The 26727-nt window shown below is 33.3% G+C and overlaps 1 protein-coding gene across 1 annotated transcript in view; it reads left to right on the forward strand.

Moving 5' to 3' along the window:
• The window catches only part of Hcn1 (hyperpolarization activated cyclic nucleotide gated potassium channel 1), a 367370-nt gene continuing 340643 nt past the window's right edge, over positions 1 to 26727 (forward strand). Inside the window, exon 1 of the mRNA XM_015497383.2 lies at positions 1 to 154. Coding sequence (XP_015352869.1) covers positions 9 to 154 — 146 coding nt within the window. The 5' untranslated portion in view covers positions 1 to 8. The remainder of the gene's footprint in view (positions 155 to 26727) is intronic.

A 26727-nucleotide genomic window follows, 5' to 3' on the forward strand; every position in this document is an offset into this window, starting at 1 on the left:
ATGGCTTCATGCAGAGGCAGTTCACCTCCATGCTGCAGCCTGGGGTCAACAAATTCTCCCTCCGAATGTTTGGCAGCCAGAAGGCGGTGGAGAAGGAGCAGGAAAGGGTTAAAACTGCAGGCTTCTGGATTATCCACCCTTACAGTGATTTCAGGTGAGGGCTCCCAGTCGCCGCCCCACCCTCCTTTCCAGGCGCGCTCTCCAACACCCTTCTCTGTTCTTGGGAGGGGGCACCCCAGGGACTCAAAGTCTGGGGGTGTTGGGCAGGAGGTGAGTAGCCCTGGCGGCTGCTACTTGGGCAGACAAGGCTCTACTCTTCTCCAACTAGTTTCCACCCAGTAGGGGTTTGAATGGTGAGATCCTGTTGCCACCAAGCCCCGGGGAAACTGTTCTCTGTTTTGTGAACTTTGGGGACAGATCTTGGAATGGTGAAGGCCATGGTGATCCCGAGAAGGAAGGATGCTAAGTTGTACCAAGGAAACTTTTACTTCAGTGATGGGAGGAAGAGGGCAGACACCCTTCCTAGTGCCTCTCCCTCAAGATATCCGTCCTTCCCCAAAAGGAGAAATGCTGCTCTAGGGTTCAGGAGAGGGTGGGATAGCTGGAGACGGTAACTCACAGGTCCTTGGGGACCTCTCGCCCCTGAGGAGTGTTAATCTGTTGTTCTTATGCTTATTCGCACCGGGTATCCTCATCGCATTTCTTCAGAATAGTGGCTGGCAGGCGGAGGAAGGGTAATTTGCGCTTGGATAGGCGCTGACTTGACGTTTCAGTGGAGTGGGAACTGCCAGGCTGGGCAGGAGCTGACAGGAAGCCTGGAGTTCCTGAAACAGAGACAGGGGGCGTTTCCAGAGCCCCCTTCCTGAAATAGAGCTACACCCTTTCTTGACCTTGACAGTGAGTCTATTTCAGAAATCTCTTTCTTGTTTCCCAGCTCGGGAGGAAGGGCAACAGAGCTGTTAGCAGGAGAACTCTGCTTCGGAGTATGAAAATTAAGACGTTTCCTGATCTCATTCATTGCCCAAATATTCATTCGGTTACAAGCATGTTTATAGATTGTCAAATGAAGGTCGTGAAGAAGATCCTATTAGCGTACACATATCGTGCTGTCACGTTATATTAGCTCCTGAACAGGGCAGGGCTTTCCTTTTGAAAATCAAAAAGTAGTAACTCTGGATGGTATTTATTTATTTATTTAACTGAACTCTTTTGAAAAAGAGAAATGAATCAACTAAAGGAGTTTGAAAGCATACCGAGCAGTTTTAATAGACTTCTATTAAACAGCAAACAAATATAGCATAAAATGCAGCATTATTTTGAATCCTGTTTAGAAACTAAGGGAAATTGCAATCAACAGTATGCTTTAATGGGAGCTGTCCATAGTTCTGAATGACATTAGCTGTTTGGAAAACCCATAGTCCCGCCAAACAAAGCCTTAAAACGACTGTCTTTGCGTTCCCTGAGATATTTATCCGTCCCAGAAATCAGTAGCCTCAGTCATTTATACATAGAGCAAATGTATTTTACAAAAGGTTCAATTTTAAGGTACTTATTTGCAAAATACACTGCAAAGTTTAAAGGAAAATTTATAAAAGCTAATGACATCTGTGGTCCATAGATCACAAAGAGTTTGGTTGAGAGAATATTCATACTGAAAGGACCTACTAAATAATCAAACATGTTTCCTCGATTAGGAAGATACTTAAAGCAGCAAACCTATAAATGACCTTGATTTAAGACAAATTAGATTGTCATGCTATTTAGAATTTCAAAGCTTGGAATCAAGAGTAGAATACTGTCTCTTCTTTAATTCCCCATAGAAAGATCTTGCAACTCATATTACATTTTTTTTTTAAAATGGAATCATACTTCAGTATTAAAAACAAAAATGAAAGTGGTTTATTTTCAGAAATATGTGACATTCAACAGTAACATGCAAATAAAATGCTAAGCTTTGTTTATTTAATTTTACACTCCTTTGAATGATTATATGTGATAATTTTATTTCTTCAGCAATGTGAAAAGCACAACACTTTTAAAGTGATAGCATATATCAAACAATAAAACTTTTTTTCCTACTTACTAGATAGAAACATAAGGCCATCTTTCAGGAATTAGAATAATGTGCCAAATTCCTTTGAATGAATGAAGTAAAGAGATTCTCTCACATTTTTCCAAGAAGGTCTTGAGAGAAAAAAATATCTCTAAAAATAAACATTGTTGCTGAACACAGGAAGAATTTGACATCTTGTGATGTATTTCAAAGAAATAGAAAATCACTAAAAAGTGAGCTAATACACTAAATAAACTCCAATGTAGAGTAGTATAGAATATTTGATTTTCCCTTGTGTAAATGGAAAAAAAGAAAATGGCTGACATAAATATTCATTATTATTTAGGTTTTTAAAAGTATAAGATATCTGAAAAATAAAATCTAAAATTCATAATTACAACATACACTGGTTTTCTAAAACAGCAGAAGTAATCATATGCTTATTTGCATTCAGAAGACATTTACATATTGTTATTATTTTACTGTTTTTGTATGATTTCAATACCAGCATAAACTTTGACATGTCAGCATAATGTAGCAAACAAAGCAAAAGTCTGAAAGATAAAATTGGAGCAGTAATTTTTTTTCTGTAGGAAAAGCAATGTGTGAATAATATTCAGCAGATACTCCAAATTTGTGGTCATGATTTGTTCACCTCAGTCTTTCCCTAAAGAAAATGCTTGAAGGAAGAGGAATTGCCATAATTCCTAAAATGCTAAACTTAATTATTTAGCAACTGAGTGACACACAAGAATAGATTTCCATGGGGGGGGGGTAGATTTTGAAAATAAAGATTTCTAGACTATTTTTTCCTTGACACTTTCATCAGCCTCTGGATGACCAGGGAAGTTTGCTGAGTATGCTTATTGCTCACCCCCACAAGCAAAGTGTAGCATGACCCTGCACTCTAGGTCATGTCATGACTTAATACTTTTGCTAATGTTCCAGTTTCCCTTCTCAGGAAGACTTCTAAGGCTGGTTCCTTTCCACTTCCCTCTAGGGGCAGGGCTGTGCTCCTGCTGAGACTCCCAGAGAGCTAGTTAGTGCCTCTTTCACCCACCAGAGCCCAAGAGTGCTATTGCTGTGTCTCGCAGGTAGTTTTCTTCAACCTCTGGTGTAGGTAGGGCAGAGACACTGTATTTCCCTTCTTTCTCTGGAGAGGATGATGTTAGAAACCCTCAGGGAGTAAAGAAGAGCCCCAAAATATTGATACTGTAACAAATAACTGAGGGGAAGCTAGAGAATTTAGTGAAAAAAAAAATCTTGTTTTTGTTTTTACTACAAAATGTAAGCAACCAGACAAGGGAAGATATAAATAGGTACTTCAAAAAAATTTTTTTGCAGAGATCTTATGTATTGAGGGCATGCTCTCAGTCTTATGTGAACCACACATACATAGTTGATTTCAAGATTAAATATAGGTCTTTACAATTTCTATTAGAGATTATATATTTATTACAATTTTACATTTTATTTATTTAATGGAAATGACACTGGTCAATTACTGTGCTTTCACAGCCAACTGATAGTTATGAGATAATTATTCAAATGAAAGAATATTTAGAATCCTTTTGTGGATGACTTGTGCATGTGAGTATGTGCACTGTGCTCATGCGCAGTGCTGGGGATCGAACACATGCATGGGAGGACCTCATGCATGGGAGACAAGTAATTTTTATTATGCCAGCAATTTACCTTGGAAAAATTTATTATAAGAGGGCTTGCTGTTTTAGGGATTTTGATGTTATATTTTTGGATTATGTTTACACAGAGGGCTCTTTTAGAAATAATACTTCTACTCTATATAGATACCAGCTGACATTTTGCCCCTCATAATGCAAGAGATTTTGTGTTTTGACTTTTTATTTCCTCTGCTGCTTTTCATCATTATTGTGAATAACTGTGAAAAGCTTACTGTGCCGGTAAGTATTCAGAGACTCTGGAGGCGAGAGATGGGGGTCACTTCCTGAAGCTATTGTACTTCTGGCCTTCCATCTCTGCCCTGGAGTGCATCCATCTATACTAATGTTAGTGGTCACTGACGTGTTCACTAGGGAAAGTAGGTTTCACCCGTATTCTACCCATACAGAGAGACCAATTGCTTCTGGGAGCTTCTCACAAGAAAACAATTCAACCTACTGGGGTTTAAAGTCTAATTAGCCTACTGTTATATTATATTTAGACTGAAACTGTCTGCATTATCCCAGCAATGCATCTTGTGTTTTCAAAATCAACAGAGTCAAATAAACCATAAGGCTTTACTTACTTGTTTCCACATTCCATTAATATTTTTATAGTTTAAGTTTTTCTTAGTGGCTTTAGCATCTATGAAACTCAATTAAAGTGAAATAATTTAAAAGATTGGAAGGTATTAATTTATTGTTACCTTTTCTTAGTATACATAAATCTTAAAATTTTAGCAGATATTTCACTATTAAATTATATTTTATAAACATTACATTGATGTGATATTATTAAAATATTACAAGGTATTTTTTGGTTTATTTTTCTGAGAAAATTTCCTCTTAAACCTACTTTTGAAGTAGGTTGACATTTCTGTTAAGATATGTCCAGTCTAATTTAGGACAGAAAATCTAAATTTTCCTTCATTTCTATCATCAGAAAGTGATAAAAGTGATCTCAAAAGAAGATTTAATATTAATTATTCTGCTTAAAATCCTTAAGTTGCTTGCCATTACTAGGAAACTTCCACTGAGCCAAAAAATCCTGAATAATCACAACCTATTTATGCAACTTCATCTCATGCCACTCCCTCTCTCCTTCCATCCCTCATCCCACAAACACTGTGCTCCACCCCTCAGGTAAAATTTCAGCTCCTAGAACAAGCTGAGTTCTCTCCTGATTTTGATGTGTCATTTAACCCCATTGTTTTGAATTCTCTTTTCAGTTGTCATTACTCCATCCAACTAGTTTCGAATCACCATTTAGATTTTAGTTTTATCATATGATCACATTCATTTTATTTTCCATCTAGATCATCATTTGTAGTCTAGTGATGAATTATATTTTCTATCTAGGCTTCTTGTTTCCTCAGAATTTATGATTATATGTGTATTCTTCCACTAGAATTTAAGCCTGATTTCCTCATTGATCTTATTCAGTTTTACATTCCAAATGCTTTAAAAGTAAACGTAATAGACTTTTCCTACCAAGCTTTCTTAATTTTTAACAGTTTTTCAGATATAATCCATCTATTATACAATTATCTCATTTAAAGAGTAAAAGTCATTGTACACTCACAGAATTGTATAACCATCACCACAAAACAATTCTAGAGCATTTTATCACTCCAAGAGGATTCTTCATACTTATTAGCCTTCACTTTTGTCTCTTCTTCCATGCTCCCCCTTAAGGCACGAATCTACTTTCTGTCTCTACAGTTTGGTTTTTGTTTGTTTGTTTGTTTGTTTTTTTAGAGAGAGAGAGATAATTTTTTAATATTTAGTTTTCAGTTTTCAGTGGACACAACATCTTTATTTTTTATTTTATGTGGTGCTGAGGCTCGAACCCAGTGCCCCGCGCATGCCAGGTGAGCATGTTACCGCTTGAGCCACATCCCCAGCCCCTGTCTCTACAGGTTTCAAAAATTTTATTCTGGACATTTCATATCAGTGAACCACATACATACTCCTTGCTGGCTTCTTTCATTGAGCATGTCTTTTCAAGACTAATCTATATTATAATTTTTTTCAGTATCTTATTTCTCTCTTTTTTTTTCTAAATACTATCTCAATGTATGAAGTTGTCATCTTTGGTTTATCCATCCATCAGCTGATATACATTTAAAATATGTCTACTTTTTAGAAATTATGAATACTTCTGATAGGAATATTCATATACAAGTTTTGATACAGGGATATATTTTAATTTCTCTTAGAAATGAAATTGGTGAGTCAATATAACAGACATCTAATGAATATTTATTGAATAACTAGACACTTAGTCTCCTACCTTGACATGTACATATTTAACCTTGGAGTTAATAAATCCAGATGGAGGAAGGGAAAGCTCTATTCTTTCCTCACTGTCACCTGCAACTGCATGCCCCAATTATTATATTTTCCTGCCTGATGCACAAATGAATACATAAAACTGCAGAGAGGTTAAGTAGCATGAATACGACGACACAGATAAACAGTAAGAACTGGGCCAGGAATTCAGTTCCTTGTGAATCTTAATTCTATCTCTTCAACTCTTACCTAATAAGAAATAAGGCTGCCAGTATAAATAATTCTCCAAATCTTTAGGGAAACATGATGGATTAAATCTAATCATTTATACTTCCTCCTTTTTGAAACCATTCCAAAATAATATGAAAAAACACTCAGACATGTAGATCAGTAGAAGAAAGAGAAGACAGCAAAGAATAAGATATCTTAACCACATTTTGAGAAATAACTGATGGAGAAATTTTCCTGTTTCCACAATTCTTCATCCATTGAACCCAAAAGAGCCTGGAACTTGAAAGTGCCAATAAAGAAATAATTTCAGGAAAGCCAGGCTGAAAACAAAACTAAATAAGGGTTTCCTTAGTGAATGCAGAACTCTCAGTGCTGCCATTTAGAATGCTTGGAGCCAGGTCAGTTCTCCCCAAGCAGAAAACTAGAGTAAAATACTGCTAATGGGAGACATTTCAAAGTCATCCGGTAAAAAAAAAAAAAAAAAAAAAATCTTGTTTATCAGCTAATCATTATGTAAAAGACCCTCATATATTCATAGAGACTGTAATTGTATTTTTTGTCATTGTATTGTTTAATATGAACTGAAAGCAAAATATTGCCAACCTCTTGAGAAAAAGCTCCACCATGAAAGGAAAAAGAAAAAGAAAGTCCAGAGGACACAGAGAGGTATTGAAATGACAATACAAAAGAGAAATGACAACATTATAAAAAAATGCCCTAATATTATATTCTGAAAAAGTTACTGTTTCTGTACACTCACTGAGGATAGTATGCTGTGAAAATAATGGCAAGTGATTAAAAAGAGTTCTTCCATAAAATGAGTTGATAAAGTCTAGGAAGTTTTTCATAACTATGGCAAAAAGAAAATTCAGATAAAAATAAAAGAAAATATGGAAAAATAAAGAATTATTTCATAAGGTTAAAATCTATCAAAAGGAGTTCTAGAATGAGAAAAAAATAAAATTGGACATGTGGAATTAAGATAGACATTTTTAAAAGAAAGTTTTCAGCTAGTAGCAACTGAAATGTATATTCTGAGAGATTCCAAGCACTAGGCACCATCAAAGACTCCAGGAAGAATCAGCACATAGAAACTTCAGAACACCAATGAGTCAGAACAAATAATATTAAAACTTTCCTAAGATAAGGTTATATCAAGAAGTGGTAACAATCCAGTAAGTTAAATGATAATAAAGTCTACAAAATCTGATCCAGTTATGTTTAAAATAATTCTATACTTTGCCATAAAATGAAGACTAATTAGACATTCAGAATTTAAAAATGCAAGTATTAACTACTTATATACCCTTTGTTAAAAAATTACCAGATCATGTGCTCCAACAAAACATGGAATTATATGAAAACAACGTGAAGACATGGAAGACAGGAAATGGGATATCACAGAGAAGAACTTTAAAATGAGTCCCAGGAGTATACCTGAGTAAGAAGGAGACAAGGGTAGACAGAGACAGGGAAGAAGAAGGCACTGGAGGGAGGTCTTCTGGGAAGAAAGAATAGATATAAATATTTGAAAAATGACATTAATAGATTAATAGATATTCCAGCATAATATTACATAATAATATTATTATAATATTGCAGCATAATTATATTATATATTCTTTTTGATATCCCTTTTGTTACTCTCTGATGATAGGAATGAAGGACAGCTTAAATATTCTGTCCTAAATCATCCTGTGCATATCTTTTATTTTCTTTTTAACATCTTAATTTCTGTTTATTTATAAGAGGTGCTAAGGATGGAACCCAGTGCCTCATGTGTGAGGCAAGCACTCTGCCACTGAGCTACAACCCCAACCCAGCCTGTGAATACCTTAATAGGAATGTCAACCTCAGTCCTTCTGTATCAGAGCTTTGTAATGTTTTGAACAACCAATAAAAAAAAAGAAGTGTCTTAACTGGCATCAGTATTAATTAATATTCATAGTTAATATTTATAGGATTCTTACAAGTCCATAGTAATAATTTTATTTCCTGAGATTTTTCCACAATATGATAAAAAGTAACACACAAAGATATTTGTTGCAGCACTATTTATAATATCAAAGTATTGGAAACAAATTGGAAGGTCCAAAATTAGTAGTTGCTTACTCTGCAAGTGTGTATTGTATGTGTGTGTGTGTGTGTGTGTAATTAGGCTTATTAATTTTTTGGAGTTACAGCCAAGGTCTTGAAAAAAAATCATGTCTATATAAATAAGATCGCCAAGTTGTAAATATAGAGCATGCCAATATGCTTCTTTGCTTTAACTGAGTAGTCAGTTATTAGGTTAAATAGAATAATACTGTGAAGAAATTATCTGATTAACTAGAAAGGCTGATGAAATAATTTTATCAGCCCAAATTGGGTGAAATGTATTAGATAAATTCTGTTTTTCTTTCTTTTTGGGGGGTTGGGGTGGGGAAGGTTATTAGGGATTGAATCCAGGGAAGCTTTACCACTGAGCTACATCCCACATTTTAAAATTTTTTATTTTGGGGGAATGTCTCACAAAACTGCTAAGGGTCTTGTCAAGTTGCTGAGGCTGGCCTGGAACTTAGAATCCTCCTGCCTCATACTCCCAAGTTTCTGGAATTAGATAGTAATTAATTAATAATATTGTTAAACTTTTAATGTAATCTTTCTGTAAAGTTCTCCAGATAACATTCTATGTTCTATAAAATGTTGCAGTATTAAACACTTGAAAATAGATTTTAGGAAAATTTCTGATGGCATTGAGATGAGTGTACTACTTACTGTTAATGTTCATTTTCATAAAAAAAATGGCATTATTAAACCATTTGGGATGTTATTTCAAATCATTTAAAGTTACATATGAGCCAAATAAGATGAGTCATAACCTGCTAAATTCTTTCATTTTATTTTTATTGTCAAATTTAATACTCTTTGAAAAATGGTTATTTAGAAATATAATTTAAAAATTTGAGAAATATTGCAAATTTGACAGAATGTGTTTAAAAATCTTTCTTACATAATTTCTAGAACAGATGCCATTTATTATCCTTGCAGACTAGTTTAGCCTTGTTATTTTTTTAGAATACAGAATATACCTTATTAAAAATTGTACTGCTTATTGTCTTCACAAAGACTAAAAAAATAAAAGTTATATCCTTAGTGCATACAGGGAGAACAAGGGTTCCTTATTTTTATTTTTAATTGAAGAGTCATTCATTGCTTAAATACTTATTTTTATAACAGTATTATAAAATAATACTTATTTTAATAAAAGTTACTGAGAAGTAAATTTGGTAATTTTGTTGAATAACCATGTAAGTGAATTAGGATGAAGATTGAAGACAGATGTGTTATCTGAATGCAGGCTTACTTTTAATATATAAAGTAGAAATTTTGGAGTTCTGTTTACTATGACTATAAACTATACTAATCATTCATGGTTATTCATTTCTGTTATTGTTTCTTAGTCTCCCAAACACATGGAGAACTTCAAGACTCAAATTAAAATTGTGAACCCTCTACCTTGCAAAAGTGCATATATTTGCAATATTTAGTCTATGATTTTAAGATATTCAAGCACATTTATTTTGGGGCCTCTAGTTAAGACTTCCCAAACTATTTAATATTGTAAAACAGAAATAAAGACACCAAAAACAGTTCATGGAATATAAAGGAAGCAAAGTTTTACTTGGACAACCAGTTTTAGAATTAGAGTTGTAGCTAGAGAGACTTGGAAAGAGAGGGTTGGGGTGGGGAATGAATATCCCCTATCAACCAAGTGGTTGGTTTAGTTTGGAGGCTAGACACCTGGTCACCAAGGATTGCATAGAAAAGTTTTATTCTGGATGAGTCAGTAAGTGCAATAAAGCACAAAATTATAACTATAAATATACTTGGTGAGGGAGGAGGCTGAATTATTTTTTTGCAAATGATGCTTACCTACCTTAACAATCTTTTTAAATCAATTGATAAATGATAGAAGTAAATGCAAAGCTCAGTAAGATGGCTGATTATAATTTAAATATATGAAAATATATTGGTAACTTTTCTATACATCAACAACTATGATTAAGGATGTATACAGAAAATGTAATGCCACAGACTACAAAAGCCAAAATGCACACTATATGCCCTAATTTGAAATTTGAAAAATAGTATTAATTGACTAAAATATTTGAGTAAAATCAGTTTTTATTACTTTACAGCAAAGTAAAATTTGAATTTGGGTTTAAATGTATAAATGGTCCCAATAAATAAAACTACAGTCCCTAGAAATATGTAGATAGTTAATTAGTGCATTATTAAATAATATAATTGTGGAGAAGAGATTTTCATCATCTGACTCCAAAGACTCTGTCACATTTCTAAAGTTCAATTTGAAAACACAAACATACATGCACATACACGTATATGCATATAAGTAATCTATATAAATACAAATGAGATTTATAAATTCTTAAAAATACATAGGCTAATAATTTATCTTAAAGAGAAATATATGATTCCTTTCCAAGCACATGGAAGCAAGGATGATCTCTACAGTATTTTTCATAACTGTAAAAAGTTATAAACAGTATAACTTCGGCAAAATTTCAACCCTGTTCTGAATTTCTGGTTATTAGTTCTTCTCCATTTCTGCCTTATTTTTCTGCATAGACCTTGTAGTAATTATCACAGCAATTTTTTTGTTTATTTACTTTGTTCATTTATTATTGCTCATCATCTGGAATTTAAGCCTCTATAGGGTAAGAATTTTTTTATTGTTTTAATTATCTCAGTCCAAGGCCAACTGGTATGCATGGCACAAAGTAGGTACTTAAAAAAAATTCAACAAATGAAGAGATTTTTGGTAACATTATGCAAATCAAGATTTTTTTGTGTATAGTTTCCAAAACAAGATGATCTTTTTGCCTGTGTCCCTCCTTTAAAGAAACTGAACATTTTAATTTGTGTTGGACAACTTAATCTGCTTTTTGTCCTTTTACTGAAATATGCATTTGTGAATAAGATCTGAAAATATTTAAGATAATATACATGTCTTCTTTAATACTTCGTTTGACTATGATTTTTTATGTAGATTTTTAAAAATTTGGATTTATATATTGAGGATATCTTGGTGTCTCAGTTCATTTGTAATAAGATACAATAGACTAGGTGACCTATTGACAACCATAATTTATTTTTCACAATTCTAGAAGCTGGAAAGGACAAGATCAAGGTGCTGACAAATTAATTGTCTGATGGCAGCCCACTCCCTTATAGATGACTATTTTTCATTATTATGTCCTAAGATAAAGGGGCTAGAGATTTCTTGGGATCTCTTTTGTAAGGATACTAAAAAAAAAAAAAAAAAAAAGTTCCACCCTCATGAACTAACTACCCTCCAAAGGCCTAATACCACCATTCTGGAAATCAGAATTTTAGCATATTAACTTTGAGAAGACTTAACACTCAATTCATTACATTCTATATGAGTCTTCTTTGACAGACCTATAAAAGCTATTCAAATGTCATTGTCTTTCGAAAACATTCTAGCTTACTAAAGATGCAGTAGATCATGTATCCCTCTGAGCAATAACATTTAGAAAGTATGATATTACTTCATGGTATCATTTTTTTCTTTGTCAAATTGTTTGATGTACCAATGCACATTTAAAGTACAATTGTATGGGGAAGGAATACTGACAATATTACCCTCCATGTCCAATTAATAAAATACAAAGTCAACCTTTTGAAAGAAAAATTTTGAATTTTAACTCTATTGCAACCAGTTTTTTTTTAACTTATTTTCACCAAACTCAAAGAAAGAAAAGGATTCCAACCAGAATTTTCTGTTATACACTACTAAATTTGACCTTGTGTAAAGTTAATAGTAAGGATATCATATAAATCTTGGTGCAGGAACACTGATGTCAATATAATTAAAAAAAAAAAAACAAAGGGAATTCAAGTCTGAAAAGATAGTGGTGGTACTGGCAGCATAATTTTTGCACATGAAGAATAGAGCAAATAGCAAACCCAAACACCCAACCAACCAACCAAACAAAACATCAAGAAATTTTACAATAAAACTGTTCTCATGAACCTAAAGAGTAAATAATTTGAAACAAACTTTCAACAACTACATGACCTGTGATTTTTAACTTTGTGTAGGTGGAATGAAGCAATGGTAAGCAAGAGCATCTGACAGACCTTAAGACAGATGGGTCTCCCGCATGCTGACAGATTTTGCTGGGACAGTGGATGAAATTGGGATAGAATTTACAAAAGAGGTCAGGAATAATCTGAAGAGGAGGAATAGCTGACCTCAGGTCTGGAGCAGGAAATGTATATTAAGAGACTGTAGCAAATTGCCGTATTAGATAGTAAGGACATTATCAAAGACTAGTAGGGTAATAGCAAAAAGAGTAGGAGCCTTCTTGGAGAAGCCGAGGATGCCCTTCAAAAAAGGGTAAGATTAATGCATTTAAGCCACTGAATGTTAGAAATTGGTTTCATAAGGATGTAAAAATGATTATCTACAGCAGCTCATAAGAACACTACTTGCTATCTTGAAACCTGGGTAAGTAAAAGAAAAGAATGAAACATTTTTCTGGTCCTTCCGATATGAACTGAACCAATATGTAACCCAGCAGAAGAAACAAAGGGCATCCTTATAAAATGATTTCAGGTAAGACTTGTAAATAATAATTGTGTTGTTATATAGTTAGAAAATCATAGTTTTATCATCTTATGTAATCAAAGTATAGATGTTGAGCATCAATGGACACTAATAAAAAACTAAAGCCAAAAGCAGACATTGCAGCTTCTTGGTGAAAGAACAAACAACCACCTATAGTTTTGCCAAGGGGATTGAATCTGACTCTGATCAAGCCTCTGGATCCAGTTGCCAATATGCAAGAAACAAAGGAGTGAGGAACATGATGAACTACTGCCCTTGGGGTTTGTAATCAGTAAAATCCATCCTGGGAGAACTGATGTATCTGCCACCTAGAGTTCAACAGATTAAATGATAAGGACAAGAAAGGGATGGAGGGGAGTCTGTAGGTAAGAAGTACTTAAAATTTAAAAATTAAGAAAAAAAAAACCTAATCTATGGATGCACAATCATGATGATTGTCAGAAAACTTCAAGAAAGCAACAGGTGAAAGGGGGTTATACTTGAGGCTGGGCACATAAATAGGTTACATGAGTTGGTGGCAGAACTCTATTTTCTGAGTTTGATTTCAAGGATGTTTGACTTATAATATATTACTCATTGTGTGGTTTTCTGTATTTGTTTTATTGCCTAATAAAAAGGAAGGGGGAAAATGAAGAGTTATTAATTTTGAATATAGAAATATCAGGCTATAATGAAAGAACTATACTGTGTATCTCTGTTTTACTTACAGATCTGATTTCAATTTGTTACAAAACCATAATAATACTAATAACACTAAGGTAAAAGGACTTACTGCAACTTTATGTTGAAAAATGACCCAGACATACTATCAGAAAAGTCAGAATTTTAACACTTGACTTTAATAGATTTCCCTCTCTTTTGCAGGAGGAAAACTTTTGTGGATACCAATTCTGGGGGATGCAAATTTTTTCACTTTTTGATAATGTAGTTCGTATAGAAAGGAGGCATTATGCTATGAAATAAAAGAAGCCTACTAAATTCAAATCTCTTTTTATCCCTATTCACTTGTTGTTTTGAAACAGATGTCTACCCTCTTTGAAGCTTAAGGGTAAAATTGGAGAAAATAATGTCTATTCCCTCAAGGATACTGTAATGACAAAATCATATGGCAAAGGTGCCTAATACATGGCCAATATGTAATAAATATTAAATTCCATTTTCATTATCCTGTTAATAATTACTACATAAGTAAAAATAAATTACGAGGCTAATCAAAAAGATACGGTATTGCAGACACTAATTCAATTAGTATTTACTGGGTACTGTGTGTTTTTTTAGGGACTCTTTGTTTACTTATGTATAAAAAAAAATGAAAGCCAGATGTGGTGTCATACACCTGTAATCCTAGTACCTTGGGAGGCTGAGACAGGAAGGAGGATTGTGAGTTCAAAGCCAACCTCAGCAATGGCGAGGCGCTTAGCAAGTCACTGAGACCCCGTCTCTAAATAAAATACAAAATAGAGCTGGGAATGTGGCTCAGTGGTTGAGTGCCCCTGAGTTCAATCCCTGGTACCAAAAAAAATTTATATATATATATATGAATGAAGCAAAGTTATAGCCTTTCAAGAAGTTTTTTTTTTTTAGCAAAAGACATAGTTTATTTAAAAGTCAACAAATAATAGCCATTCCTTCAAATAAGAGATTTACAACTTCATTCTTAATAAGAGAAATAAAAATTAAAACAACACCAAGATAACTCTTTTGTACCTTTAATTATGGCAAGAATTCAAGACAGATTTTTAGTATAGTAAAAGAAACAGGCACCTAAGGATATAATATTAATGGAAGAAATAAAATGCTGAGAGGGAAAGTGTGCAAAATAATATAACACTAAGACAAATCATGATATCTTAGTTCTCAAATATGTAGCCAGCTAAATTGTAGAAGTTTTTTTTTTAAAAAAATCATTTAGTTCTCAGTGTGTGTGTGTGTGTGTGTGTGTGTGTGTGTGTGTGTTTAGTAAACCATCACAAATAATTAACACTTTTTAATATGCTTTTTATAAAGTAGTAATTTTGGGGAATGAAATTATCTTCACTGTCTCATTACAATATTATAATTTCAGAAGGCATAAAGCATTTTCAATTTTGTTTTAAAAGTCAATCAAATGGATAATTATTTCAGAATTGTGCACTCTTAAAAGATAGAAAAAATCCACTATAAAACAGCAAAGGAATTCAACTTATTGATAGAAGTGAGGATTGCCTTTGTATTCTGTCTTTCTTAGCAAAATTGATGTCTGGTCCTTCATTATCAACAAATCATGGTTGAAAGAGAGAGAAAGTTCTTAACCTACTTTCCTATCTTCAATTTTTAACTTTATCACGCTTTTTAATTGCCTGGGTGTCCTTTAACCATCTATTTCCACAATTCTTTCCCAGAGGCTTGGTTTAATTTTAAAAGTGCAGTGTATCCAGCCCTAATTATGTGAGAGTTCACTGCAGGCAAACAGCAAGAGATAGTAATGACGAAAATGTGTTCTTAAATCAGTGTCACAGCTACCAAAAGCACTTCACTGTAAACATTTAGGGACTAGGAAATAGACCCATATAAGATAATACTGAGAAGCTGGCAACATTTCGAAAGAGAAATTCTTCTCAGAAACATTTTTCCTAAAGGCATTTTTTTTAAAAGATCTATTTTTATTTTTCATTTTATTTGTTTTGTCAAATATATAAATGAGGGGAACCCCCACACATTCAAATTTCTCTCATAATTAATAACTAGACTGAGGTGGTTCCATTACTTCATCTGAGTTAGAATTGAACTTTACAAAATTTTCTATGCATGCATCTAGAAGTACTATCATTTTCATTTATTTGCATGCTTCTCTGTTGGCTTTGATGTTCACAATAAATAGATATTTTAAATGCCATCTGTCATAAAGAATTGCCACTGAAATATTATTTTAGCTGTACAAATCTGGGAAAAGCCAGAAATGGGGATATTTCAGGAAAGGTGGTTAAAATGTAGTGTTATCTGCTAAACTCTGAGTATGTGCAAGACACAATTCCTAGTGTCTTTACTCATGCTATTTCACTGAATCTTCAGAGCCGTCGTGTGGTAGGTACTAGTCGTCTCTAATTGCTGCTTAAAAAACTAAACCATGGAAAAGTAAGGTGTTCAGACATCTTGTAAGTGAAGAAACTGAGACTTGAATCCAGGGATCCATTTCAAAGCCCAATATATTAACCACTATTTTTGTCCTCAAAGTATTCAGTCATGAGAATGGATTACAATTGCTAGGGAAATTTAGGAAGGTTATTATTAGATTTTGGGTCTACAAAAGAAAGCAAGCTAAGAAAGGCAGTAAACAATGTCTGAGGTTTCCTGTGGAAGATGCCCAAGAAATTATCCCCTAACTAGAGAACTGTACCTCTGAGACTGTTTCCTCTGGAACAGAGGAATTACTTATTGGGACTATGGAACTATAGACATAATCTGAGGGACCTGTAATCCCAAACAGAATAAGAAGGGAAGCAATAAATATGCTGGAAAATTAGGAAAAAAATCCTGCTGAATTTAAATTCTTCTAAAACTAAGGTGATGTTATCACCAATCTTCAATGTCAGAATTTCCTGTAATAAAGGATAATTTTAAAAGGCATATCATCATTTATCTTCTCTAATGGGTTAAGTTAAATTCTGTTTAAGAAATATGCTTATCTCACATTGTACCCCATAAATATGTGCGATTATTATGTCAAATAAAAAAAAATCTTAAAAAAGAAATAAGCTCAAAATACTTTAGTTGAAACAAAATTAAACAAACCCTCCACTCTGTCATGTTTCCCTTTTGCCTGTACCGGCTTTAGAAAAGAGGGTTTTCCATGTACTCTCTCCTTGCTTGGCCTTATGCCTTAACCCTCTATTACCAGACTTTGCCTTCAAGTACTCTCTTGGAGAACAAATAACAGAACAAAAATGAAACAAACTAAATAAGTGAACAATAAATCTTGTAAATGTCACTTACTCGTCATGTTTCTAATAGTAAACACTTTCCATAACTTATTTAATTTAACTTCTTGGTGTCCCTTGACCTTCTGTCTTGACTTCTCTGACTCTTCTCTGATTACATTCCCAAAATTTTACCCACTACTTCTCAAATTTCCTCCCAGCTGTAGCTCTTGCAGTCTTAGCTTAAATGTTGTGTAACCCTTGAAGGCCTCTTCTCTCCTCTTACACATATTCTCTTTGGTAAGTGCCTTGAACTATTGCCCCCATAAGCTAATGATCTCATGAACAGTTCCAGCCTAGACTTTATTCTTCAGCACCAGATCATATATCCTTTCATTTATTTTGTTACCTGATAATCAAATCTATGGTTCTTTAAGGACTGAGTACCTATTAATGACACTTAACCCTACACCTCACTATTATTTTAGACTCCCACTTTCTCCCCTGACATTCAGTCTCTTGTGCATAGATGACTTGGGCACACACACACTGCCCCTCCTCCCCAAGTCACTTTGCCTTACTTATCCTGCTTCCTGAATATCCCCTGAATTTGTCTACTTTTCACCATCTCTACCTCAGGCTGAGTCTTCTTCTTATCTTGGTGACTCACCCATCAACTTCTAGTGTGGTTCTGCTTCTATCTTGCAGATCAACACTGTGTTTTTACTTCTACATTTTGTTTGTTTCTCAGTATACATTCTCTGGTCTTTTATATGTCTCTATTTTTATTTGTATTGTTCCCATCATTTAATACATTTCAAACACAATATGAAAATTAAATTCTAAATAGATACCTCCTATCTAATTCCTACCTCTATTCTTAAGAGTTAAAACAAGAAACAATACTAGATTATAGAATTAAACTGATCTACAGCCTAATAACTAGCAGTGAAATTCAGAGGCCAAAGTCCGAGAAATTCTCTGAGGCTACACAGTTATGCAATTCAACTCAATCTGGATTACTAACCACCTAGTTTGTACTAGACCCCCAATGGAATGATAAGGAAGGCAGGATCATCTCTATTTCTTATAAACTTACAACCTTGTATGAAAGACATGGTAAATAAGTAAGGAGAGATGATTTGTGTTAACAAAAACCACAGGGTTATATAGGAATGAAGAGAGCTAAGAGTTTAATCCAAGGGGTAGGAAAAGGCTTTATGAAAACATCACAAAATTCAAACACAAATAGTAATTAGGTAACCAGTGGTTTCAGGCACTGTGAGAATGGGAAGACTCTGACAAATGACACTTGCAACAAAGCAATTGCTTACAACATTTTGAGGAATTTACTACCAGTATTAGGTAGATAGATAATATATAGGCAGATAGATAGCTAATGGATAATAATGATCCTTTTAAGGATTATACCATATATACATATTTTTTTCTATAATGTGTCATCTCAGGCTTTACCCATCTTTACTGTCATGATTGTATTTAATATATTCCCATTAAAATTCAGATTTCTCACACGTCTTTTAATATATAAATGATGACTCCTTTACTTTGCATTTTCTAAGAATTTATTTATAATTTATATTCCTTTGTCTAAAAACCACATACATTCTCTGATTATTTTAGCCATTCTATCCTTTCTTCTGCTTTCTTTCTTAATTCTTTCTAAAGCATTTACGTTTTCCTCCTCCTCTTGGTTTTTCTCCATCCCTCCACCATTTATCTGCATGGCTTACGTGTGTAATACCCAAGAATTCTACCAACATATCTTGTTATAAATATGTTGGCAATTTTCTTCTGATTTGGTTGTAGAAAAATATCAAACAAAAATATTTTAAACTATTTTGATATTTACAATTATGATCATATTTTATTATATTAACTCTGACTTCTATTGCATCTGATCGATAAAACTATAAGATGTATATAGATGTGCTGATATATATGCTTATGGTTCTAGATCAAGTTATATTTTTTATTGCTGTTTATGTAATCACAAAATTTATATTAAAATCAGATTGTTTTCCTAAAGATTTCATAGTCAATATTCATGATGAAAAAGCAAATCGTACTAGAAACACTAAGAAATAATTTATGTGAAAATTTGAGATAAAATGATTCCTTAAGAAATAGCTCTTCAAGAAATAAACCTTGTTTGTCTGAAGTCCAGCATGTTAAAATGCTAACACATACACATATCGGCACATGCATACTTTATAAATCATGTGAAGGGGAGACAAGTAGGCAACTGCAGTAGAGAGATGCCTATTCATCTCTATTTAATTAGTAATCAGTAGGATTGGATCTTGGCAACATTGTGAATTACAAATAGTCTATGGTCTGCTTACCAACTTTTTTCTACAGTATTTTCCCTTTTCACTCTTGATATTCTCCCCCATTAAAATGAAAAGGATCAGATATAAAACATATATTAATGGTATTTAGATCAGAGTATATTCATACTGAAATGACTTTATCATATTTTTAAAAACATTTCAGTATTCAGTGGTAGAAAAGAAATCATTCACACTAGAAGGGAGTAAACAAACTGCTTGGATGCGGGTGGGTGATGGGAAGCATAGAGAGATGACCCTTAAATCACATTAGGTTTACCTGCCTCTTCCTGAGGCTAAAGCTGATTTACTACTTTGGGATGATCCAGAGAAAGGTCAAAATATATGGTCGAGTACAACAAATGCAGCTGAGTCTTAAGAACATAAATTTGTAGTGCTGTCCTTGGCACGATTGTGTAATTTTCCCCCTACGGTTCTGCATCCCTCTCTGTACAGAGAGAACTCAGACAGTAGCCTCAATTCACATTTGGGTTTGGCAGGTGTGTTTGAATGAAAGATCAATAGTGACTCAGTAGGGCTAGAGAACAGATATTTTGTGAATCCACTGTGACATTTAGACTGTTGAGGAAAGGAGAAGCCAGAAAAGGGGTAGACAGGTAACAGATGAAACATGACTAGCAGATAGAGTACCAGAGAGGACTTGGGGGACCTAAGATATCTTAAGACACAAAAATTGATCTCATGCTGCATCTGAATCAGGAACCTAGCTATTGTCAGACTGAATGTAAGAGGGCTACCGCACATTATCTGAAGGGCTACCGCACATTATCTGAAAATATGTGGCAGCATTTGTCTCCCAAGATAATATCTGATACAATTTAGAGTAGTGGTGAGGGTACTGGTTCTGGCAAGGTTATCAAGTCATATTTTCAGAAAATGGCATTGCCTCTCTCTTATTTATATTTTCCAAGTAGCAATAATTGTTTAGGAATTCTAAAGTTCTGCTTACATGCAATAAACAATAGGTGCTTTTATATCCATACATCTCTTATTGGAAGTGCTTTAATTCTATACTTTCTTATTTTAAATACCACAAATACTTTCCATTGTACTCAAAATACATTAAAACATTCAGCATCATGATATTGAAAAATCTTGTCAAGTTGTAACATCATTTCCTGTTTTGTATGTAATGACTGAAATATGCTTAATATTAACTTTAAGAGATAGGGGAGAATGTACAGTTGGTTAAGTTATATCTAAAAACAATGCACTAACATTGGTTCTTACATGACTAACAAAGTAAATTTTCTCTCATCCTTACAAAACTTTGTTAGAGGCGATAATGCAAACAACACAAAATTATAAACAACAGGGTTTGTACATAGATAGAAGATTTTCATTTAGAAATATATTCTTTGTAGAATATTTCTTTCTCTTCATTCATTATTCTTTGTGCGATTTTGATAGGTGCCATTGAATCTATGGAATTTAAAATGTAGACTTCTTGTACTTATAAATTAGTTATAAAATGTCAACTTCACACTGGAGATATTTTAAAACTGTTGAGTATTTATCTCAAGGAGCTAATTTACATAACTCATAATAAGCAACTGAATTAAAGGCAAATTTGTCTACTGTATGTATTACCAAAAGACAATGGAAATGAGCATTTTTTAAAAAAAATATTTATTTTTTAGTTTTAGTTGGACACAATACCTTTATTTTATTTATTTATTTTTATGTGATGCTGAGGATTGGACCCAAGGCCCTGCATGTGTGAAGCGAGCACTCTACCACTGAGCTACAATTTCAGCCCCTGGAAATGAGCTTTTTAGTATTAAAAATTAGAGCATAATTATCTGGTAGAAAGCTTTGAAAGATTTTCACTTATTGTTTAAGTATCTTGATATGTTCTTATGTCAAAGAAGAAAAGCATATTTTGTCTGAAGTATAAAAATGGAAAATTAATAAATAATGAGAAATATTTTGAGGAGTTTATATGTTCATACTTGAAACATAAGTATTGAAAGGTTAGCAGTAGAATCATTCTGCTATGCCTTTCTTGTAGCATAAGGTCAAGTTTGTGATTGCTGGTCAGCAAGTCTGTTTTAGAATGTCTTATCAGTTGACTGTAGCTATAGAAATCTTTATTTGAGGACAAATATTACTTTGTCACCTCTAATCCCTACTTGTGATGCTGACATAAGCAAAGAATTGTGCCACTTGAAAAAGCCACAAATGACTAGAGATGCTTGAGTGGAGCTTGAAAAGATAATTTAAACAGCTTCTATTGGCCAAAAAGAATGAACTGAGCAACTAAATAAGTAAATTAGTATTGAATTGTAACCAAGGTATAAATTTAGTATATGTAAGTCCATACTGATATAAATAAATGATTGAATCAATCAATAAATGAAGGAGAAGAATTCTGAGTATTTTATGTAGGTAGTCCACCCTCCAGGAAGTGAATTATAAATACTTGTTCTTCGATTTTGGGCCGTTGGAAGTGATTTCTTTCAAAGAATGAATTGAGAAGCCTCACCCAAACCACCATGAAACTGTCAACATTTTACTCCCCCAAACTGTCAAGTTCATCAAAAACAAGACTCTTTGAGAATGTGTCACAGCCAAGAGAAGCTAAGTAGACATAAAACTGGACTGTAATGTATCTTGAATGGAATGCTAGAACAGAAAAGGAAAATGAGGAGTGGGAGGGAAACTATGAATAAAGTACAGATTTTAGTACAATAATAAAGTGTTGCTATTGGTGCTTTATTTGTGACTCATAAAAGATAAAAACTGGGGAAGTGGGTGTGAAGCATATGCAAATTGTGTATTATTCTGAATTGAAGGTCTTTTTTTTTGTAGTGAGGATTGAACCCAGGGACACTTAACTGCTGTGCCACATCCCTAGCCCTCCCCCCCACCCCCCTTTTTGTGAGACAGGGTCTCAGTAAATTTCATAGGGCCTCATTCAGTTTATGAGGCTGGCTTTGAATTTAGGATCCTCCTGTATCAGCCTCCCCAACCCCTGGGATTACAGGCATTTGTCCCCACGCCCTACTAAAGGTCTATTATTAAGAATGAGATTTTCAAAACAATTCTTTAGGAATAGTATACTCTAAGCAGAAGGTGAAAATATTGAACTATAAATAGGAAAACAAACAACATAACTAAATCTATAGGTCTCTTCAATTTAAACAAACAAACAAACAAAAAACAATGACAACAAAAATCACCTGGTCTTTTTTGCATAAATTTTATTTTATTTTATTTTTTACATTTTTAGTGATACCATTTGCATTTCTGAATTATTCAGTGTGGTGACCTTCTGTTACAAGAATTTAGACCGCAAGCAAGTGCTTTCAGACAAAATGAATCTATATTAGTCACTTATTTTGAATTAATTCCCTGATGAGTTTTTAATTACTTGATAGAATTCAATTCTTTCAGTCCGAACTGGGTGGATAATGTATTTACTTGTGAATGAATTATGACTATTGGCAATATGCTTCAAGGAGAGAAGTGGCTTTTGAAAACATCCTTTTGACTATTCATGCTCACTGAGGCCTAAGAACACTTTGACTATCATTTCTAACTTTTGAAGTTCATTATCATCATGTTAATAACAATACTGTTTTAAACAATAATACCTTAGTCCAAAAAAAAAAAGAAAGAAAAAAACAGCTTCTATTTTTTATACACAAACACACTAATAATTAAGGCAGTCTTTGTTTATTCATAGTGGAGGATGTAACATTCATTTGGAGGCACTAGCCTAGTATTTACAGTTCATATGGTACTTTAAACTGATCCAGTGCATTCCAAGAGTCAAACCAAATTACATTTGCAGATGCAATATTGAGTAATTTGTATTCCAAAACGATCTCCTTAATTTTATCTTCTTCCTTTCTGTTTCCCCAGGACATTATTAAAATTAAGGACAGAAGGCTTTTGAAATATAGGTTTTAACTAAAGGATCTGATCACTTTCTTGGAATAAATATCATTCCTTCTCATATGGGTAAAAAGTATAAACCAGCTAAGAAACAACTTTATTATTGGCTAATATATTTAGTGAGGTTGCAAAGAAAAAATACCTGAATGCAAAAATAACACTTTTTTGGTAGCACCCCATCTCAACTTATATTAGCAGTAACTTAGAATAAAAATCATGTCAGTCTTGATATTTGACTATTGCTTATAGTGAAACACTTTACACAGAGTTTTACTATTAAAGGTGAAAATATTGAACTATAAATAGTTATATAAAAATTGGAATTATTTTTTTTTTGTCTAAATTCCACCTTTATGAGTTTTTTCTGCAGGACTAGTAATCATGAAACAATATCACACTTATCAAAATTTACTCAGCTTGTAAGTATTGCCTTGCAACTATATATAACCATGTACTCGGTACCAAGATAGATCAAAGAAGAGTTAGATATGAACCTTACTGTTAAGGATCTTACTCTCGTGAGGATGGCAGGTGCGAGAGAAACAATAATATTTATTTATTTAAGTATATATTATAATATATGATATCAGCTAATCTAACCCATACTAAACATGACTTGTTGGTAATGAACAGAATTGTTTGATATTAATAGGTCAGAATGTTTCAAACTGGTTAATTACCAGAGAGTTAATGGGGGAAGGTGCCTTTGGAACTGGAACTTAAATGAGAAGCAGGGTTTGGCTGGTGGAGATGGAAAGGAAAAAGCTAGCATTTCAAGAGGAGGATCCAACATGGATGATTACAGAACAGTAAGAGAGTGGTGGGGGCTGTTAAAGAAAGTATATAGAAAATAAAGTTGTTTTCTCAACGAAGACTGAGGAATGGGTTTGCATCTTTCTGATTGATAATGCATTTAGTTGGTGTTTGGACACATTTGAAGTAACCAAAGCACTTGGTCTTACATGGAAAATAATTTGATCATAGATTTAAAATGTAATTTAGAGTTAGTTTTCATGTGTCCTCCATATATATCATTTACTTTTATGGAGTTACTGAGATTTAGGGTTATTTGCTTGAATTTAGTTTATAAATTATGCTGTTTGCTTAACAGTTTTTCCTGTTAAAAAACTGATTTGGGGGGAAATTTAAATGTGTAAAAACAAATGATCATTTATTAAATTTTAGAATTATGTTTATATATATTATTTATGCCCTTTAAATATGCATTAAAGGAGGATTTAATAATTTCATGAAAAATAATTGAACTTTTTTTTTCAGTAAACAAATCCTGAAGTAATAGAGTTTCTGTTAAATATAGATTGACTGTTACAGAACTTTTTGCAGGTTTCTTTAGATTTAAATAGTGGAGGGATATGACAATTTAAGAAATTATTCCTATTTAAATGCATGCCCCAGAATTATATAATACTTGCTAATTGAGAATGATTTAATTAATGACTTCCAGCTTAAGGACTCATGCCTACATCCTCCACATGAATGCTTTGCTATGTTTTATAAACTTCTTTGGAAGCGATATTTTAAAGAAGCAGAATGCCTGAACAAGGAAGTAACAATCTCTCATAGATTTATTGGTTTAATTTCTAAATATATGAAATGCATTGGGTATAGCATGTGACAAATAACTTTTTTCACTATGTAAAAAAAAACTGCAACTAAATCATCATTGTGAGATTCAAATTGTCCCCCCTTTGGCTCTATGTTCATAAATTCGCCTTTCTTCCTTTTGTTCTTATGTATCAGATGATATACCACATCTGCAATTCAAAGCAAACTTCTGTAATTTGTTCTGTGACATTTTTTCCCCTCACCAGCAAGTTCCTTCCATGTGTTTTTACTCTTTTATTACTAATCTCTATACTATCAATCTTTAAATATGATCCGGTTTCTTTTAATCTTGAATAGTAGCAAACAGATATATACCTTCTCAAATCCCAGTCACAAAGGGAGATGGGAAACACTACCTGCTTATCTAAGTAAATAAATAATGAACAAATCTCACTTATTCTAAAAGGCTTTCTGGACTTTTCAATATTTGCCTTTGTTAACACCTCCCTTAGCATATAGTCAATTGTAACATCTCCATACCAACTCTCACTATTTGTAATTTGTCCTTCATATTATGATAGTGTCATTGCCTTTGCAATGATGGTATATCTTTGCATGATCAATCCAAAATATTTCCCTATTTCTCAAATTCTGAGCATCACTTTAAATCTCTTTGTTGGTTTTGCTTGTGCTCCTCTAACACTGACCTTTCTCTTCTTCATCAATAACCTCTGCTCACCATTCTTTTCTCCTTACCTTCCATGATCCCTAAACCAGCACCTTTACTCCTAAGAGTAACTTTTTAAACTGAAACAAAACATTTTCACTGGTGTGCTTTCTCAGCCTCCTCAAAATGATCATGTCTCAAAATGGATCATATCTTAGCATCAGATCAGATCAGATCATCCCAGTTACGAATTCCTGTGCCTGGCACCATCTTCGTCACTTTTTTTTCTCAGAATCATAGAATCATCTTCCATTTCCACCCTTCCTTCTATCTTTGCACTAGGTATTGCTATAAAGTCTACTTTCTTTCCTCTTTTTGCATTATTCATACTATTTTAATTTCTCATTCATTCTGTTTTCAGAGCAATCTTCTGTACCAAAAATTCATAATTCATTATGCCATTCAGCAAGTCAAGATTTTTCAAACTTCTGTATTGTATGCCATCTCAATTACAAATACTTTTAACTAGTAGTTAATTCCTGGTAAGCTCTATTTCCAGCCTTCTTTAGAGTTCATTCTCTATAAGGTTGATTTAATCAGTCTCTCAAATACTCCATATTTTTCACAGGTTGGCATATTTTAAATTCTGCCTATTAGTCTCAGTAATCTCCTCTCTCTTTCCTCCAGGAAGGTGTGCCCCATTTTTTTTTAAGTCTTCAACTTAATTTTCAGAAATTCATCACAAAACATGGTAGCAATTATTGGCCGAGTCTAGGAAAATTAAAGAGCCATTAGGATCGATTATTAGACCATTCACTCTCATACACATTACTCATTTCACTGTTATGCATATGCATATGATTCTTAAACTGGTATCTCTATTCTCAATATGCCCATAAAAATAAATTGAGTCACTCTACATATTTTATGTGAAAACAACATTTAATCCTTGAAGGAACTTGTCTTTTAAGGTAACCAATATATCCATTTTCAAAATTTGGCTGTTACAATAGTTATTTATTTATTTATTGTGTCACATGTGAAACATGTGAAAAATTATACTTACTGGACAAATATTCTAATTCATGATTTGTAACAATACAATAATTTTTTTTTCAGCTGGGCTTCAAAACTTTGAACTCAAATTTTTCAGTGAAGACAGTAATTCTAGATAACTCTTTGGGCAGAAAACAAATAACATTGTTGTAACTAAAACTACTTCTATTTGCCTTGATTTAATCTACATCTAATTGAATCATGTGATCTCCCAAGGCTTGCATTATAATCCAATCATTTAATCACTCCTTAATACAACAAACACAATTGGAGCACCTCCTCTCTGCCAGGATTGTCAGATGCTGAAGACACATACAGTCTGACTCTACTCCCTCTGGGCCTTTTCTAATTCATTTT

Source organism: Marmota marmota, unplaced genomic scaffold (assembly GCF_001458135.2).
Source record: "Marmota marmota marmota unplaced genomic scaffold, marMar, whole genome shotgun sequence".
Taxonomy (NCBI): Eukaryota; Metazoa; Chordata; class Mammalia; order Rodentia; family Sciuridae; genus Marmota; species Marmota marmota.